The following is a 19,764-nucleotide window of genomic DNA, read 5'->3' as shown; positions in this document are numbered from 1 at the left end:
ACACAGTTTGATTTAAATGTGTTTAAATTAAGTTATACTCAATCTCAAAAATTGTTAGTATCAAATCTTCTGATGTTTTCTATCGTAATTCTCGTGTTAAAATCTAAAAATTAGCTAGTACCAGTTATTTTCGATTAATCAAATTTGGAATTCTATTCAAAAGGCAGACTCTTTTGTAGTTGAGCTCTAACACAAAACAAGACACAGCAAGATTTGCTGTCCACAACAGTATGCATGTATAAATTAATCTCACATTTAAATGTTATCGGTATATAAGGATCGTTTCTAAGCAAAAAGAAGGAATTACTCTTGGGCGTAAGAACCAAAAAGCTTCAAAACCAGGCAGCAGCCATTAACAACACACGGTCCGAATATTTCTATCAGGCTCAAAGATACGCGATATACATACTAGATTATAGAGTTGAGGTAAAAACTACTAAAAACCAAGCCATTTTACTACACCAAACCAGCCAACGCATCAACTTGATCAAGCCGGCTCCGAAAGCATCCAAGTTCGGATTGTGTGGATGATATCTGTCAGGGAAATAAGCCCCGCCAGCGTTCCCTGCTGCTCATCCACGACCCAAACCCGGTGAACATGGTTGTTGATGACCTTGTCCAACACATCCTGTAGGGGTGACTCGGGGTTGCAGGTAATGAGTTCTTTAGTAGAGTTTTTCATGCTACAGGCTTTGTGCAGTGGGCTCTCTGCGAGTTGCTGAATGAAGTCCACGATGTTCAAGTGCAGGCTGGATTCGAGTTGAGATATTGGGCATACTCGGAGATCAGTCGACGAGAATGTTCCCACGAGTTTCCTATCTTTTCCCTGGATTAATAGTGCCAAACATATATAGCAGCTTAAATTAGACAGACGAGAAAAAGAGATGAGTTCTTTATCAAATAATGCGAAAGTAGATTACATTGATAAGCTGGCTGCGATCCTCCTCGATATCCATCGTAGCTTCAATGACGGGTACAGCGTTAAGAGACGCCATATTCATGCACTTAATAGCATCAATAACTTTGGTTTGATCGGTAACCCCGAAAACAATGTCGCCCACGAATCCAAGTTCTCTCACACGTCGGCCCATGATACCTTTAAGCTCAGACTCATGTGCCTTCAAGAACTTGAGCAGATCCATTTGAGTTAGCATTCTATAGCCGAATGCCAATTCAACCAGCTCCACTCCGGCTACGTTCTCCGTGTTGCTGTCCACTGGTACCAAAACTCGGTGAATTCCTTTGCTTAGAACTTCCATACAGTCCAATATGCTGATTTTGTACACATCAATGAAAATAACATCCATCAATGCTCTCATCCAAAAAAATGTAAGAAAAAATTAAAAAAAACATAGTGGACAAGAAATACTTAGTGATAAACTAATGGAACCTTTCTCAGATGCTTTTATGTTTTCACTTCAATCTTAATAGAGCAATGTCTTAGCAATAAACAAATAGATTTTTGAATCACATCGTGAATCACTCAATTTCAGCAGAGAAATGCAGAGAGAGAGAGCAAACCTAGTATTAGAGTTTAGAGTCCAAAGACTGAGACTCTCGAGGCAATGCCCTATAATGGATGACACGGGTACCTGCATCTTCCGCTCGAATTCTCCGGCCCGGTCGACATTATTCACAGCAATATGAGACAGAACATCCAGCAAAGTCACCATCCCTATGTAGTGTTTCCTGGCGGCCCCAGTCTGCTTATCGGACTCCATAATCATGGAACCACCGGCACCGATCCAGTGTCCCGGAGGCGCCGCCACGGGCACTGCGGAGACCCTGTTGGCCATCAGGGCGTTCATGGTGTCCGCCAAAGAAGCAGTGTAGGGAACCTCCACCAGCCTTCTTTTCTCCGTCGTTACATCTCTCGCTTTCTTCTCCCTCAGCCTCTGCAGCTGAGTGTTGAATTCAGGGGATTTTTCATCGATTCTAGTCGCTTGCATGATGGGGGAGTTTTTTTTTTTTGAGGAGAACGAATGAAATATGCCATGGATTTGAAGGGAATAAGGAATTGAAGTTATACAGGTGTCGGTTTCCAAGCTTGCATGGGTTTTACTACGTGGCACGTGGCTGTGATTCGCATTTGGCTTTGTAATAACAAATTTTATTGACATTTTCTTTTACAGTGGCACGTGTGTATTAATTTACTATAAAATCTTCCACGTAAACAGATATACCTTTATATCTGTTACGATAAAAATTATCGGCTACCGCCTATAAACCATCTGTTCCAATTGTCGGCCATACACATGTTAACGCTCAATTGGGTTTTTTCCCACCCACAAATTGTAGAAGATGAGGTTTTTATGAGATTGATTAAATTTATGAAAAACGAAAAATGAAAAATAAGAAAAATCATAGGTAACTAAGAGAAAAATATTCCATTTTTGGATTTATTCTTGATATTAAATTTTAGTTTGAACTTCTCAATTTTGATAAAATGATAAAAAAAATGACAAAATTTGTGTGAGACGGTCTCACGGGTCGTATTTGTGAGACGGATATCTTATTTGGGTCATCCATGAAAAAGTATTACTTTTTATGCTAAAAGTATTACTTTTTATTGTGAATATGAGTAGGATTGACCCGTCTCACGGATTATGACCCGTGAGACGGTCTCACATAAGACTCACTCTAAAAAAATATCTTTAATTTTATTACTGAGCTTAATTATTTCAAATATATAATGTTATTATTATTGTGTAATTAAATGTCTGAAATGGAGATTTTCTCAAAAATTATGGATTCCAACATATGCTCGAGATTAAATATTTACATGGGTTATTCCAATACTTTGGAATATTTACAAAAAAGCTAACCAAAGTTAGACATCAAGATCAAATAAGAACATATCAGAATCGTAAAGTAAACTTATGATTCAAAGTAAAAAGTTCATAGAAAGAGTCACGGATTTTTCTAAACTCAACGGAGATCTTTGAGAGTTCTAGAAGGATGTAGAGTTCAAATAAAAAAATAACTCTAAAAGATGTCAAGGGAATGATACGAAGATCTCTTGACATGGTGGGTCAGAAACCAACTCGAAATCAGCCTTAAAATCAAAGCAATGAATATGATTTTGTTAGATATAAATCTATCCTAGTGAATATAGTATATCAAAAGGATACACATATTATTATCAAAGAGCTTTTAAACCCCGGTTCAATCAAAGAAGAAAAATAAGTTATAGCAGTCTAGGTTTCCTGGTAAGAAAGCATTGTAAAATAAAACAGAGCAAACCAAGATTAACAATTAATTATCAAGAAATTAATAAAATTATGGATTTTGATGGGTATTTTATGTCCAGTAAAGAACATTTAATCAGTTGTATACACAACGCCAAAATATTCTATAAATCCGATTGTAAGTTTGGATTCTATCAAATTCGGATAAATGAATTGATGTAGCCAAAAAATATGATTACCCGAGTTACTCTGCGGGTTCGTAAACGGGTCTAGGTAGCTGGTGGAAAGAAATCTTTGTGGGTTATTACCTGCGTCACAAACAAACGTCAGAAGCGCCGGAGTTTGCCCGGCGTAGATACTCCGACGCTCAAGTCAGAAAATAAATCAAAGATGTTAATTGAAAGCTAAAAAATTTAAGCATAAAATCATCCTCCTTTGAATAATGGGAATCCTCTCCTATTAATAGATTTTTTTGGAGTTTATAGTGGGCTTAGATTTTTATAATTAATTGTGGGCTTGGGCTTTTATAATTAATAATTTGGGCCTCAATAATAAAATTGAATAATTTAATTGAGTCATTACCCATCAGGAATAAAACAAGAATTCACAGCTTTCTCCATATTAGGGAAGTATTACCAATGATATTGGATAATTCACCTCAAATGTTTCAAAGAAATATGAATAATGTGTTTAAAGATTATTTTAAATTTATGTTTGTTTATATTGATAATGTTTTAATAACATCTAAAAATATAGATGAATATATTAAATATTTAGAGATTTTCTCTCAGATGTGTAAAAAAAGACTTGCCTTATCAGAAAACAAGTTAGTCATCGCAACAAGGAAAATTGAATATATTTGAATATAAATCGATGAATCGAGAATAATTCAACAATAACACATTATGAAAAAAGTACAAAATTTTCCAGAAAACCTCAAAGACGATAATTTTTTTTAAAGTTTGTATGGATTTGTTAAATATTTTAAAAATTTAGCAAATCAAAGGAGAATGTTTAGTCCATCACTAAATAAGGATGCAAAATTCATATAGAAAGAAGACCACAAAAAAAGATTAATCCAATTAAAAGAAATTTGTTAAAATCTCCCGAAAATGTCTATTTCTTAAGATGAAGACGATCTGGTATTATATTAATATATCAGTGATCATTGGTGGGTAGCTGTTATGACAAAGCTCACACTAGAGCAAAAATTGAAGCTCCAGATCTTTATCTTGAGCCTTCAAGTCAACCCTTCATCTCGTGGATTGAAAAGATCAGCCTTATACATCAAACCGACAAAGGAAAATCTAAAGTTGGTACTAACGAGCTTATACTTTGTCCATTTCACATATATCAACAGAACTTCGAGAAATTGAAGACAATAATATTATCAATCCAGCCTCAATTCGAGTTATATAACAAGAAATTATCATAGGATATGGATGAAACCAAATGCATAACCAAATGAGATAAAAGTAAGGTATGAATTTGGGGCTTTTGCTTCAGTTTATACTGTGAGAACCTGAATTTCCAGCAGCAGTTAGTATTTTGTAGCGGCTATCAAAATTCAGCAGCAATGCAAAATTTCCAGCAGAAGCTGGTATTTTTCCAGTAGATTAGAATCCATCAGCAGACAATAGATAAAAAAATCCAGCGGCAGAAGAGCGAGATTCCAGCAGACAGTTACTGATTCAGCTTAGACTTGTAACTGAAGCATTAACATGGAATAAAAGCTGTTAATGGCAGATTATGGTCATTAATAGGGAGACTAACAGTAAGTATTTGACCTATAAATAACACCCTCAAGTCTATGAAATTGTTGTTACACAAGTGTTGAGTTATCACTTGAAAATTGAGCTAAGAGAGTGTATTTTCGAACTGTAAAAAACAGTAGCGAGACAGGCAGATTCCAGACTTCAGCAAACGAAATTTCTAGCAAATCACAGTAAGTAGACTTATGTATAAATATCTTAAAACCAGATTGATGATTTCTGTTTTAAAGCAAAATATAAGTATTCTTGATTTCTGATCTATGATTTTTGAAACACTGAAACTTAGTGAACTATGGTAGGGATAAATATTCTGAACATTACTGATTACTGATTATTGGCATCACCCCTTAGAGGAGAGAATATATAGGGGACTGATATCAGTTTAGCCATGAAATTCACGAACGTGCTCCGTGCTTACTTGTTAAATTTCTGATTACTGATTACTGAATACTGATTTCTATTATGAAAATAATAATTTCCGTATATTATTCGCATTACTGTTTCTATTGAAAATGATTTCGAAAACTGGGAGTTATTCCCGTCCCTGCTTACTGAGTGACAACCATATCACTCACCCACCAAACCCATATCAGATAAGAACGAGGAAGAGATGTTAGAAGAAGAAGAGCAGAACCACTTTTATGGCTGGTGAAGAAGACTGTAAATTTTCAGTTCTAGATTATGTTTTTCTGCTGCATTTGTAGAAGCAATGTGATGTCTGGTTTTACATTTCCTCTGTAAAACATATATTATTTGAGTTTGTATCAGACATTGAGATATTCATTATTTATAAATAAAAAGACTGCTTTTTGAATTTTGTACTTCTGAGGCTTGTTGTTTTCGGATGTAAATTTGAGAACAACTTCGGTGTCAACCATCCCCCGTCTCGAGGCGTGACATATACTACACCACTCAGCTTCCCAGAAATATCAGCACTATCAAAATAAATCCAAAAAATTGTTAATAAAACATGGACAAATAGTAATTATTTGTCAATAGGAGATATTCTGGAGCTTCTATTTTTTAGTGCAGAACCAGAACCAACTGAGAAAGACTCGCGTGAAGCCTTTCAGTTCATCAAGTTGAGAAAGTCAGACATGAACAGTTAGAAGTTCATTAAGGATCCTCCGGATAAAGAAACACATCTTGTTTCATCACTCACTGAAGACGACATCTTCACTAGATGAGCATGAGGATTATGAGTATGTCTCACAATGATGAATAAAGTCAAGTTTCTATTTAAGATTTATCAAAATTCTGTAAATTAATATTTTATATTAAATACCACGACAGGAAAAACTATAAGCTTTATAGAAGAAATATTTGAAAAGAAAAGAAATCATCTATGACATATCAAGATGTCGGTTAGTAAAGAACATGTCGGAAATTCTACAATATGGCTCATTTGGGAAGATGAACAGAAGAAATCTGCTCAGAATGCCCAAACCAGAAAGAGCCAAGACTCGGAAAATGATTTCGGCCCAGATCTGACCGAAAACATTATGCAGAGACAAGCCTAAGTAGTGAAGGTCACACAAGTTCCCCGAAGACCATACAAAAACAAAAGATTCATCCAAAAAGGTATATAAAGCATGTGCTCCAACCGCTACATTAATGGAAGATGGGCCACTCAACCACCACTTCATGGCATACCACTAAATAGTGGTACACCAATTAAAAGATGTTGTTAACCACAACTGAGAATGCAATTCACAAGTTTGAAGTCCGGATTTTAAATCCACCCAAACTTCTATATATATCAGGACAAAATGAAGATGAATATATCATTCAACCTCTATAAGATGTTACTATGTAATAATAAGTTGTATGCTTTAATAAAATAATCAATGCTTGATGTCCATCTCATGTATTATTTTCAAAATTAAATTTTTTTATTATACACTCTGAGATAGAAAATGATACAAGTTTGTGATAAGTGTTGTGAAAAAGATATACATCAAGAATCATTTGTTTCGACTACATGATTGGCTGTAAGGAGCAGTCTGTAAAACTTGTTGTATACAACCCAGCGACATTCCTGTCAATTGGGTAAAAGGTTTAATTTGTAAAATAGAACCATCTCATATTAATGATATATCGGTTGAAAACCTTACATAGACATATTTGTTTTTGGACAAATTCGATAGATATAACAACACCACATACAAAGAAAAGGGCTCAATGATATTTTTTAAATAAAATATGAAGCTTAAACTAACTTGTGATGAACAATAGAGTAAAGTTTAAATGAAAACTGATCCTAGGATTTATTTGACCAAAAATAATTCATCCTGTAATCTAACATACAATTTCGATCATTGTTTTTATATTGACATCTTATATATTTTATATATTCGACATTTTTCTCATTTATTTAGTACAAAAAACGAGATAAATTTCAAAAACGTCACTGCAAATAAGCCATTTGTCATGACGATCGTATTATTAAGGCACCATCTATCGATTAGAAGAAAATCCAATACAACTTATAGTGAAGAACCTCCAGTATGATTCGAGTTGAGGAGACTATGTACGGATAAGGTGTGAGATCGAGGCCAATCTGAGCACCAAGTGCAATCTTTATTTATATTATTATTATTATTATTCGATTGTTTAAATTCGAAACTGTTAATTAATTTATTATATTAATAACGAATTATTTTTGGTTCAATATTAGTTTTAATTTATTTATTTTTTTTATAAAAAAAAAAAGGACCCACAAAATGACTAAATTTACTAGTTTAAATTATTTGGATTTCATCGTTAGATTTGTGCGACAAAAGGAAACCGAATCGACCTTTCAACTCTTCTCAAGGAAATAATGATCTTCCAACTTATAATAATTATAATAATAATTAAAGTAGTTTTCTTGTGAGTCTTTATATGTGAGACGGGTCAATCATACCGATATTCACAATAAAAAGTAACACTCTTAGCATAAAAAATAATATTTTTTCATGGATGACGCAAATAAGATATTCGTCTCACAAAATACGACATGTGAGATCGTCTCGCACAAATTTTTGCCAAATAATAGTGAATTGTGTGGTGTCTGGTGTTAAGAAGGAGAAATTGTGGAGGTGGACGATTTTTCGGAGGTGGAATAGAGGAGCCGCGGTGCTAAGGGCTCTTAGGTTTTCTGAAAATGAACTCTCGGATGTCCCTTTTTTTTCCATATATCACGAAATGAGCAGCAAGAAGCTGCCTAAAATCCCCTTTTCATAGCCTTGTTTTTTGTTGCAAAAAATCATCTCATGTGATTAGAAATCGACATCAATATAATATTATGTAGAGTGAGTCTCATGTGAGACGGTCTCACGGATCTTAATCTGTGAGACGAGTCAACCCTACCCATATTCACAATAAAAAGTAATACTCTTAGCATAAAAAATAGTACTTTTTCATGGATGACCCAAATAAGAAATCCGTCTCACGAATACGATCTGTGAGACCGTCTCACACAAGTTTTTACCTATTATGTATATGCTACACAAATAGTTAATTATTATTATTAAAGAAAAAACGTATATTATACCCAAAATCATCTCACTTATTAAGAATTGCCTCTTTTGGGCACTAAATGGACCTCTCCACCTCAGAGAAATTAATGAAATAAAGATAAACACGATAGTCACATCATTTTAATTATATAAAGTCTAATTTCTCAATAAATCATTTTCTTAAAAGTATAAGGGTTTCATTAATTATTATATTTTTTTTGAAAAAAGTCACAAATATATTTTTATATTATACTTTAATTAAATCGTCGTTTTCAAATTCTTTTTTGGTCTTGCACGCCTCGTGATTTTTAAGAAAATAAAAATAAGGCCGTTGTTAAATTTGGATTATTAGAATTTGTAATTTTTTAAAAAATAAATGCAAATTACAAAAGAATTTTCCATGTCTTTCACAAATCAAAATAACAAGCTCAAATATCCAACTTCTTATATGAAAAATGCTAATTAAAATTTCATATTATTTGTATTTCACAACTTATTATTGTAATATTATTAATTTTTAAAGTATATTAAGCATTTTTTGTAACTTGATTTGTACTGATTTCTATTATATTACACGGGTAGAGATAATACAATTGTCAATTCCGTGCTTTAAAAACACCTTTTGTCTTCTTTTTAAAAAAAATTGAATTGGAACAATAATTTGTATAATTGATTCTCGAGCATGAGTCTTGTTCAAAATTGAAAAATTTGATGTCAGATGTTGGATATTTCATTTTTCATCTCAATAGAAAAAAAAATTATCTTGTTAGATGGTTTCACGAATCTTTATCTGTGAGACGGGTCAAACCTATCGATATTCACAATAAAAAGTAATACTCTTAGCATAAAAAGTAATATTTTTTCATGAATGACTCAAATAAGAGAACTGTCTCATAAAATACGACTCGTAAAATCGTCTCACACAAATTTTGTCATAATTAAAAAATTTTGATGTATTGAAAAAGAATTGACACGTCTGATATTAATTAATTAACATTAAAAATTTTATGAGATTATCTTATACTGTCAATTTTGTATAAATATGTTTTTTTGATCAGTCTAAAAAAAAAAACTGCGTGGGATTTTCTGGAATGTGTCAGCCATTCATCTTAGGAATTATTTTATATTATATTTGAAATGTCATTTCCAGCTTTTAATGTTTTCAATACACATCAAAAATTTATTGGTTTGAAATTTATAAAGGAAATGACTTTTGCATTACGTAACTCTTTACTTTGCATGATGATGATGGTGACAAATTTAATTTTACTTTGAGTTCTCGATCAGTATTTCTCATGATTTGATTTAGCTATGAATTCAAACTGAAGGCAAACTTTAACTCTTAGGATTATATATATAAAAAATGGAAGATTTTATAGTAAATTTTGAAAAATGAAGAACGGTGCTTGCGAGTGGCGATTCAGTTATTCAACCTTTTACGTTTCGCGTCTCATTAATAAAGCTTTCTTGTTTTCAATCTGTCCCCATGCGCTTTGATATTCCCATTCAATATCGTCACTCTATTACAAGAAAGCGTTAAAAAGCGGGACTTGATCAAGTATTCGTTTCGAAAACCATAAAAAAATTTCGATTTTCTTGGGAAGAAATATCGTCTGAATCCTTAAAGTTGGTAGCTTTACACCAAATAGCGAAAGAAAGGTTTTTCGTGAGATGGGTTTGACTCTGTTTGTGTCAGCTTTAATTTAAACCAATCTTTGGTCAAGGATTTTGGGAGGGAGGATTTTGTTACTGGAGCTGGTAGGAAGATCATGGCTTTGCGCTCGATGTTCTGTTGTGTCAAGGGTTCAAACAGGTATGCGCTTTACCTATTTAAAATTCTCCGCAGTCTTTTTTATTCTGATTTTTTATTTTCATTCGCGGTGGTTTTGAGTGAGTTTGATTCAAGGAAGACCCCACAATTTAAGAGCTTGGATATGCTTGTATTTGTCTTTGTGTTGGCATCATAATTATGGCAAGAGATGATAAAGTTCTTGTTTCCTTCTGTTTTTTTTTTGTTTTGTTCTGTTTTTCTTTTGTTTTTTGGGTACATTTAATTAAGTAAATAAATAAATAATTGGACCTTTAAAATTTGTGTTTTTTTGTTCCTTTCTTGAATAAACAATGAAGTTGTTGTTTTTCCAAACTTTGGTTATTTAAAGTGGTGATATGAGCAGGAAAAACCAAGGAATAAAGGAGTCATCGTGGAGGATTTTTTCTTTGAAAGAGTTACAGTTGGCTACAAATAATTTTAACTACGATAACAAGCTTGGAGAAGGTGGATTTGGCAGTGTTTATTGGGGTCAGCTATGGGATGCTTCTCAAGTAAGATAGGCACTTCTACTCGTTAGATTTATGAACTTCCTACTTTTCTAGCAATAATTCAGCAATATTCCGTGAGGACTTCAATGGAAATGTTTTAATCTGTTAAACAATATTTTGTGTGTAATAAATTTTATTACGTGTGATTGCTAATTGTTTGATTTCACTGAGAGTTTTTAACCAATAAAAGAGCAACTGTGCAACGTCAATTGTCCAAGTAAAAGTAAACCCACGTGATTCTGGTTGCCTTTTTTTGGTCCTAGTTGTAGCTGTTAGAATCATTGCTTCTCATTTGGTATGATGAAACAAACTTTGAGTGTGTTTATCTTTTGCAAGTTTTTTGAAGCTCTAAGGTGCTCCAGTTCTCAGGCGTGTAGGATTACGAAAATTACTCAACTTAACCGTGTCCGAGTTATGGAAGCCTGCTGGTAAACAATGTAATAACTTTGTTTATCTGGAGCTTTCTTATTTCGAAATGGCGATATCAAATCTCCAGTAAACTGATTTTTTGGGGCTTTGTCTCTTGCCGAATCATGTGAAATTATTTCTCCTTCACAATTTAAGTGGCTTTTTGTCAATGGACAATGACATCTCCTTCTGGACCATGGTTGCATAATTTCCTATTGTTTTTTGAGTACATGGCACATTTTTCTTCACTTGTGCTTTCTACAGATAGCTGTGAAAAGATTGAAGTCTTGGAATGACAAAGCCGAGAGTGAATTTTATGTTGAAATCGAGATATTTGGCCGAGTAAGGCACAAGAATTTGCTGAGTTTACGTGGTTATTGTTCAGAAGGGCAAGAATGTATCATTGTGTGCGATTACATGACCAATCTGAGCTTGGCCTCTCATCTTCACGGCCAACATTCTGCCGAATTTCTTCTTGACTGGAAAAGACGGATGGACATTGCTGTTGGTGTGGCCGATGGCATTGCGTAAGTCATTCAATTCACTTGGTGAAAGCATGGATAATACTAATTTAAGTTGCTTATTTGTCCTACATGTCTAGTTCTTGAAAATTTACTGGATTCAATAAGCATCAGGAATTTATCCAAGTTGTTTGAGATTGGTTATCTTATCGCGCACGCTGTTGTTTCTGCTTTACGCGTTAACTTTAATCATTCACATAATAGTCCGAAGGAGCAGATTCAGGAATTTAGGAGATGGCACAAGATGTGGCAAAGTGACTCACTCGATTTCATGGGGCAAAACCTACAATTCTATAATAATCAGACATACAGAATTTATGTTTTATATATTTGACCCGTCACTGGATCTGCCCCTGGCAACTATTGTTCATTCTTTTGTGTCTTTCAATCACGATATAGCTCATATTTTATGTTACTTATTTATTCAATATGTGTCTAGTTTTTCCCCTTCAAACAAAAATTTCTTAATTGCTAACAAACCATTCATTTCCAGCCATCTACACCATTATGCCACTCCACATATTATCCACGGCAACATTAAAGCTAGTAATGTATTGCTAGACGACGATTTTAAAGCTAGAGTTTCCGAATTTGGATTTGCTAAATTAATGCCAGATGGTGCCATAAATGCTAAGGGTGCTCTCGGATACCTTGCCCCTGAATATGTATCGACAGGGAAGGCATCAGCAGCCTGTGATGTTTATAGTTTCGGTGTTCTTCTACTCGAGCTCGCTACTGGCAAGAAGCCATTGGTGAAGCTCAGTTCAACAGATTCTCTTACGATCGTAGATTGGGTATTGCCTCTGGCCCGCGAAAGAAAATTTAATGAACTTGTCGACCAAGATCTAGGTGGAAAATATGTGGAAGAGGAATGGAGACGAGTTTTGTTTGTTGGACTCTTTTGTGCTCATAATCGAATTGAGAAGAGGCCGACAATGCTTGAAGTGGTGGAACTGTTGAAAGGAGAAAAAGAGAAGGTGGCAGCTCTTGAAAATGATGAAATGTTCCAAAGCATGTCTGATACGGAAGAGAGCTCGGAATTTGTTGTCTGAAAAGGGTGCCAAACAAGAGACAGGAAACGTTTGAAGGTCTGAGGTTTATACAGAGTGGACTATTGTGGGATTTAGGAATGGTGTTTATTTAGTTATTTTTTATTTGCACTTCGTTTGCTTATTTTTTGTCAATGGAAGTTGGATGTGGTTTATTGATTATCAGGGAACCTTGTTGGTTGAGTCAATAGTGCCGAAGTTTTAGGGATGTATTGCAGATTGATTGAGCAAAGGAAGTAAGATTAAAAACAGTACTATCTTTATATGCCTCCTGTGTTATAATATACATGAATTATGAGATACCGAATTTTGTATCTGATATGATTAGTGATACTGAGAAGAATTATCATATCATTTTTATAACCCATTAGAACATTTTCACCATGATATGATAATTCTCATTGAAGGTCCGAACCGACTGATATTGAAGAATATTTCACGATCAAGGGTGTAATACTCTTATATTTTTTTACTTCTATAATGGAGATAGTCCAACTACTGTCCATGTAAGATCCATACAGGTGAAAAAAATTTTGGGGAGCACAAGAGATTGTCCATTTCTTGTCCATGGCCACCAGAGCTCACAATCTGCTGGTATTACAGCTCTATCACTCATATCGTGTACGGTCCGATTTTTAGCAGTTGTTCTCCATAGCTCGAGTCCTCGGTTGGATCACAGTTTTCATTTACTACTTTAATTTCCTTGTGGAATCAAATCTCTAATTTAGTTTATTTTTATCTAAATATGGTTTTAAACAGTGATTTATGTGGGAATGAAGTCAAACTTGTATCGAAGAATAGTAATGATTGACTTGGTGTTTTTGCTAGTCATAGCTTTTTGATAATCCCGATTGGTCTATAGATTTCTTGTTGCACAAAATTAAAGGTAATGGTTTTCGTTGTTAACTTCTCTTCAGATTTTAGACTTTTGACTGTTTATTTTCTTGCCTCGATATATCCAATGTATTATTAAATATTTTTGGGCAAGTGAATTTAATTCTACCGATTATAAAGAAAAACAAAGTCAAAAAACATATTCTATGCTGACTTGCCTCTCCCCGTAGAGAGATGTGTAACATTTGAATTGCACAACATGAGTAGTAATCTGCATTACTTCGATAGAATGTGGCTTCCATGCACAATGCAGCAAGAAATAATCTCAAAATATCGTTAGAGATTCTACGAGAATAACTTCGTTGTGCTTCGTACGCCCAGTTCGGGGCACCCGTCTGCAAGTGGTAAATCCAAATTCTCGACCGTCCTGAACGTTCTCGGCTCCATCCGGTCAACATATAATGTCCCGTCTAGATGATCAAATTCGTGCTGAAAAATGCGAGCCTGCCAACCTGAAGCACTGACTTTGATTTGTTGCCCATCTCGATCATAGCCTGTAACTTCAACCTCTAAATGTCTATTCACAACTGCTCCGAAACCATCGACGCTGCAAATGAACATCACATCGAAGTTATGGACAACTAAAAATCTAAAAAATCAATGCATTAATGCTCGCAGCTCGCGCTCCATTCCTACTATCCCACGACTTAAGGGACTAGTATGTAAAAAATAAAACATGTACTCTGTGAAAGAGTACTATAAAACATACAATATTCTGAGTAAATTATTCATCTTGCATACAACAGGCAACCAAAAAACAATTTTTATCTACCCATTCCATTCCCAGAATGGTCGATATTGAACCTCTTACATAAAACCAACCACATAGGAGATGTTTCTTCCAGATTCTTCGATGTTTCCCATGCTTATTCTACAACTTCTCAATGTTTAATTAAGTTAACAATTTTCAAGCACAACATTTTTCTGGTAGTTGTTTTCTTAGTTATCTATTGACAGTCCTACATCTTCAACACCATACTGTCATCTTAGGGCTATATGACTATTGGTCAATGAACACGTATGCATGTAGTTGAAAGGCATTTTAAAATTCAATACAAAAAGCGGGCTCATCATTGCCAAACAAGAAGTGTTAACATATACACAATAATTACCAATCTCCCAAATGAACAATTTAAAATAATTTACTTTTTCTCGTTTGCAATTTTCAGAAATTGTTAGGTTTCCAGCAATTTTTCATTGCTTTTATGATGATTCTTACAAGCATAAAATGAAACATGGAATTAACTTGATTTAACAATCATTAAGACAACCTGTTTTCAAATATTATCAATTGAAAGACAGCAGGAGAGACAAAAATGATAACAAACGAAAATTAAAAGGAAAACAAATTGCATTTTGCTTTACCTCAAACACCCTTCAAAAAATAAGGCTGTTTTGTTACTCTTCTTTTCAAGTTTTGGGTTTATCACAACCTGCACGAAATGGACATTATTTCCATCCATTTAAGTTTCAAGTTCTACAAAAGAACCAACTTCACATCGGCATATACCAAAAGATCAAAAGGACTCCGGTCTTGCTTTTTTGTCTCTTCATCAGGAGCATACCCAATGTATTCCTTTGTGTCTTCCAAAACAATTATCTGTTAACAATAAGGAATAAGAAAACCACACCATAAACATTCTCAATTCATCAACCAAGACCCACATGTTAAAAAAATTACCAACAGGTAAAAATAAATTTCTACAGGACAGCCAACTTCATTGGAAACTATTTCGACGCTGGTTGGCCTCAATATACAGATAACTATATCATCAAAATATAGTCAGATTAGTGATCAGAAGAGAGCAGTTGACTATGTTTTGTTTAAATCTAATGGTAATAATTTTTTATTCGTGAGAAATAATTTTGGTATTTTTCATCTGACAGTGCCTAGATGAATTGTGTTTACATATAAGATGGTATCACCATGAAACACATTATTAGAGCCTGTGATCTATAAAAGATTCAAGGTCGATGAGCAATCAAGAATGAGAAATCAATTAAACCTCACTGGAGATTAGATATTCATAGGCTTGTCGCAATTTATAGGCATCATTGTAAAGATATCGGCACATATAGAGATAGGTGCAAATTAGAAAATGAATTCACTGGACGATCCTTCCTTGAGATTCTCTAGATGATTCCAAGTAGGAAATTTCAAAAAACCATGTGCATTAATCCTCATGACCAGATGTAACTGTGGTCTTATTCGATCATGTTGTGTTTTAATTTGATTACCAACCCACTGCCGGTGACTATGTTTCCATTTCAGATACAGTGGTGATCCAGGCAGAAACTGGTGCTTTATTAAACATAGATGTTTCAGTAATGCATTGTTGATAACCTGGATCAAATGCATGCTTATCAAGTCACAATCAGGGTCTTGCATTGAATCGTGATCCTACTTCTAGGATTTCTAGAAATATAGGGTGTGGCATGCTATTGAGGCTAGTTAAATTCAATTAGTTGGCTTTCACATTTCGGAGATGTAATATGATTAAGTATTCATTGTTGCATACGATTGTGACTTGAAATGCATAAGAAAATGAAAGGGACGTCTTTAATTAATGAAGGTTTCATTCTTGGAAAATTTCTAATTCAGTAAAGTCTATAACACGCACACAGGCAACGTTGCTTTTGAAACAGAGGAAACTATGTGCCAAGCCAAAAAAATTGAATATTTGAATCTCCGAACTTTTAAATTTTTTATAGAGGTCAAATAAAGGATGAACACCTTACCTTAACTATCTCGAAGTTATCCAGTAGCAATTGGTGGGATTTTTCTTATTAACTAACATTACTAACAAAACGCAAAAGTTAACTTGAAAAAGATTTAGCTTTCCTTTGATTCTTATATTGGTAGCAAGAAACCCAGAAAGTAGAATGTGGAATTCATGGGTCTTCCACACTTATTCAGGCTTTCGAAGATTCATTACAAGAGAAATCAACAGCCAGTATGAGTACTAACAATTCCATTTGAAGATAATCTCAACGAAAAATACAAACCCTCAACGGGATGCCAATCTGAGGAGCAGCAAGCCCAACTCCAAGCGCTTTTCTCATGACCATCACCATATCATCCACAATCTTCTGAATCCACTCCGACTTGATTTCTTCGGTTCGGACCTCCTGTGCAGGTTCGTGGAGAACCGGGTCTCCAGCTTTCACGATATCCGGCAGGACATTCTTTTTATCACCTAAACCCAGAAACCAACTGGTTTGGACAGCCGTGCCCGAGCGGGAGCTGTGACTTCTCCTCGGCACCATGAACTCGGGTCTGGTAAGAGGGGTGGTTCCCACCAAATTTCGAGTCGAAATCAAAATGAGAAATTTAGGGAAAAGGATGTCATTTCAGATTTATTAAAAAAAAGATTGATATGTCAATTTACATAAATATCTTTATATTTTTAAGTATTAATACGTTTAAAATTGATTAAATCTTCTCTTCACTTGATTCATTTCCCCTAAACCTAATTCCCCGACGCACAGATCTCATTTTCCTCTCGACGCAACTCTTCTTCAATCTAAGCAAACTCAATCGGAGAAATGATTGACAAAAATATGATAATATTAACGTTTATTTCGATTTATTGTTTCTGTTTCTTCGACTCGCTGGAAGAATAAAAGGTCGACCAAGCGTTTGGTCGACCAAAATTTGGGTCGACCCAAGCGCTTGTAAATTTTTGTGTTATTTTTGAAACCAACACTAGTAATATTGATGTCAGAATTGCTTCAGATACATATAAATAACTGAAAATTTTGGTCTACGGTACCATATGAATTTTGGTCTACCCAATATTTTGCTTGCGTCGACCAAACTTTGGTATTGGTCGACCCAACAAAGTTTGGTCGACACAAACAAAATGTTAGGTCGACTAAAACGAACCAACTAAACTTGGTCTACCCTTGCTTGGTCTACCCAATGTGTTAGGTAGACCAAACTTACACAAGTTTGGTCTACCTAACACATTGGGTAGACCATTGAAACTACCATTGTGTTGGGTAGACCAAAGTTTGGTCGACCCAAAATTTTGCTTGGGTCGAGCAAGTTTTGGTCTATCCAATTTTGGGTAGACCAAAGATTGGTCGACTTTACTTGGGTTGACCAAAGTTTTTGCTTAGTCTATCCAAATAAAATGTTGGGTAAACTCGACCGAGCTTAGGTCGACCTAGTGTTTGTTTTTGTCACTACAACAAAAACGCAAAACGACAACGGTTTTAAACCATTGTTTTTTCTATCAACGACAACGGTTTTGCAACGGTGTTAAACCGTTGTATTTTCTACCAACGACAACGAATTTGCAAGGGTTTAAAACCGTTGTCTTTTATACCAACTACATCGGTAGTGTAAAAATGCTATTAAAATTTGCGACGTCATTGAAAACCGTCGCAAATGAAAACCGTTGTCGTAGCTGCATTTTTATGCCGTCGAAAACCGTCGCAATCGTAGCTGCATTTTGCGACGGTTTGTGAAACCGTCGCTAATATGTGTTGCGACGGTTAAGCAAAACCGTCGCCAATTACAGTTGCGACTGAATTTCTCCGCAACCCGTCGCTAAATGTAGCGACAATATTCATGTGGAAATACCGTCGCTATTTTGCGACGGTTTACAGTCCGTCGCTAATATTTTAGGTAAAATAAAAAAAAATTTAAGAATTTTATAAATCTGTTTTGTGAATTGGTACAATCTTGTAAGAGATAAAAACTTTAAGTGTCGTGAAGTGATTAAATCGTGTAAAAGATAAAATTTTAATTGTTTTGAAATGGTAAAAAAATCATGTAAGAGATAAAAATTTTAAGTGTTGTGAAGTGATAAAAATTGTAAGTGTTATGAAATTGTAAAATCGTGTAAATGAGAAAAATTTTAAGTTTGGTGAAGTGAAGTGGAAGAAAATTGAGTGAATCTGTATGTATTTATAGAGAGTGGTGGAAGAAAATGGAGGGAGAATGAGCAGAATTTTTGAAATTTGCGACGGGTGTTGGCTCAACTGTCGCTAAGTTTAGCGACGGGATTTTGCTTACCGTTGCTATATTGAATATAGCGACGGTTGTACATGATACGGTCGCAAATAGTAGCAACGGTTCTAGTTTAACCCGTCGCGAATCTGAATGTAGCGACGGTATATATCAAACCGTCGCTAAAAATGGAGGGAGAATCAGGCGGGATCGAATTTTTGAAATTTGCGACGGGTTTTGACTAATATAGCGACGGTTGTAAAAGCTACGGTCGCAAACAGAACCGTCGCGAATAGGAATTTAGCGACGGCGAATATAAAACCGTCGCTAATATTAGCGACGGTTTTTTTAACCGTCGCTAATTAACGTTGTGTTTTCTCCTAAACCCGTCGCTAATTAACGTTGTGCTTTCTAAAACCGTTGTCGATTGTCCAAAAATACACGCTAATAGACAACGGTTCATGAAACCGTTGTCGTAAACGTTCTACGAGAATTTTTTTAAAATAATTTGTAGTATTATAATACACTACAACGGTTTTTAAAAACCGTTGTCGTAGCTCGAAAAAAATCGCTAATAGACAACGGTTTTTAAAAACCGTTGTCGTTGCCCAAAAAAACACAATAATAGACAACGATTTTTAAAACCATTGTCATAGGCCAACAAAAAAACAAGCTAATAGACAACGGTTTTTAAAAACCGTTGTCGTAGGCCAAAAAGGTCACGCTAATAGACAACGGTTTTTAAAAACCGTTGTCGTAGCTCGAAAAAAAACCGCTAATAGACAACGGTTTTTAAAAACCGTTGTCGTAGGCCTAAAAGGACACGCTAATAGACAACGGTTTTTAAAACCGTTGTCGTAGCCCAAAAAGAACAAGCTAATAGACAACGGTTATTAAAAACCGTTGTCGTAGCCCAAAAAAAACACGCTAATAGACAACGGTTATTAAAAACCGTTGTCGTAGACCAAAAAACACGCTAATAGACAACGGTTTTTAAGAAACTGTTGTCTATGAGCGGGTTTTTTGAGCCTACGACAACGGTTTTTCTTGAATCCGTTGTTAAAAGACAAAACACAACGCTTTTTATAAAAAACCGTTGTCGTTGATGTGTTGTTGAATGAAGATTTTCTTGTAGTGTGTATCTGAATTCAGATAT

General features: G+C 34.7%; 3 protein-coding genes across 3 annotated transcripts; 1 reads left to right on the top strand and 2 right to left on the bottom strand.

Annotated features, from left to right (window-relative positions):
* Positions 1-255: 255 nt before the first annotated feature.
* On the bottom strand, positions 256-1,963 carry LOC140804721 (SNF1-related protein kinase regulatory subunit gamma-like PV42a). Its single transcript, XM_073160816.1, has 3 exons — positions 1,522-1,963; positions 921-1,272; positions 256-826 (listed from the first exon to the last, which is right to left on the bottom strand). The coding sequence occupies exons 1-3, from the start codon at positions 1,947-1,949 to the stop codon at positions 488-490; spliced, it is 1,119 nt and encodes a 372-aa protein (XP_073016917.1). The 5' UTR covers positions 1,950-1,963; the 3' UTR covers positions 256-487.
* Positions 1,964-9,836: 7,873 nt separating this feature from the next.
* Positions 9,837-13,057, top strand: LOC140805314 (PTI1-like tyrosine-protein kinase At3g15890). The gene is made up of 4 exons (XM_073161581.1): positions 9,837-10,273; positions 10,635-10,782; positions 11,452-11,714; positions 12,202-13,057. Exons 1-4 carry the CDS (start codon positions 10,230-10,232, stop codon positions 12,758-12,760), a joined length of 1,014 nt encoding a protein of 337 aa, XP_073017682.1. The 5' UTR covers positions 9,837-10,229; the 3' UTR covers positions 12,761-13,057.
* A 734-nt stretch (positions 13,058-13,791) lies between these two features.
* On the bottom strand, positions 13,792-17,134 carry LOC140805313 (peptide deformylase 1A, chloroplastic-like). The gene is made up of 4 exons (XM_073161580.1): positions 16,658-17,134; positions 15,162-15,251; positions 15,017-15,084; positions 13,792-14,198 (listed from the first exon to the last, which is right to left on the bottom strand). The coding sequence occupies exons 1-4, from the start codon at positions 16,916-16,918 to the stop codon at positions 13,937-13,939; spliced, it is 681 nt and encodes a 226-aa protein (XP_073017681.1). The 5' UTR covers positions 16,919-17,134; the 3' UTR covers positions 13,792-13,936.
* Positions 17,135-19,764: the final 2,630 nt, after the last annotated feature.

The sequence above is a fragment of the Primulina eburnea genome, chromosome 11 (genome assembly GCF_022965805.1).
Source record: "Primulina eburnea isolate SZY01 chromosome 11, ASM2296580v1, whole genome shotgun sequence".
Taxonomy (NCBI): Eukaryota; Viridiplantae; Streptophyta; class Magnoliopsida; order Lamiales; family Gesneriaceae; genus Primulina; species Primulina eburnea.
The sequence above is the reverse complement of the archived record's forward strand: the minus strand, read 5'-3'. Positions and strand labels throughout refer to the sequence as shown.

Bases quoted from the DNA above. Each gene is read 5' to 3' on its own strand.
- LOC140804721 (XM_073160816.1), bottom strand. From the start codon at position 1,949: ATGCAAGCGACTAGAATCGATGAAAAATCCCCTGAATTCAACACTCAG. The intron at 1,273-1,521 runs GTTTGCTCTCTC...GTACAAAATCAG, and splicing joins ACTCTAAACTCTAATACTAG to CATATTGGACTGTATGGAAG. The intron at 827-920 runs GTAATCTACTTT...CTATTAATCCAG, and splicing joins ATCGCAGCCAGCTTATCAAT to GGAAAAGATAGGAAACTCGT.
- LOC140805314 (XM_073161581.1), top strand. From the start codon at position 10,230: ATGGCTTTGCGCTCGATGTTCTGTTGTGTCAAGGGTTCAAACAG. The intron at 10,274-10,634 runs GTATGCGCTTTA...TGATATGAGCAG, and splicing joins TGTGTCAAGGGTTCAAACAG to GAAAAACCAAGGAATAAAGG. The intron at 11,715-12,201 runs GTAAGTCATTCA...ATTCATTTCCAG, and splicing joins GGTGTGGCCGATGGCATTGC to CCATCTACACCATTATGCCA.
- LOC140805313 (XM_073161580.1), bottom strand. From the start codon at position 16,918: ATGGTGCCGAGGAGAAGTCACAGCTCCCGCTCGGGCACGGCTGTCCAA. The intron at 15,252-16,657 runs GTTTGTATTTTT...TATTGTTAACAG, and splicing joins AGATTGGCATCCCGTTGAGG to ATAATTGTTTTGGAAGACAC. The intron at 15,085-15,161 runs GTATATGCCGAT...CATTTCGTGCAG, and splicing joins GGAGTCCTTTTGATCTTTTG to GTTGTGATAAACCCAAAACT.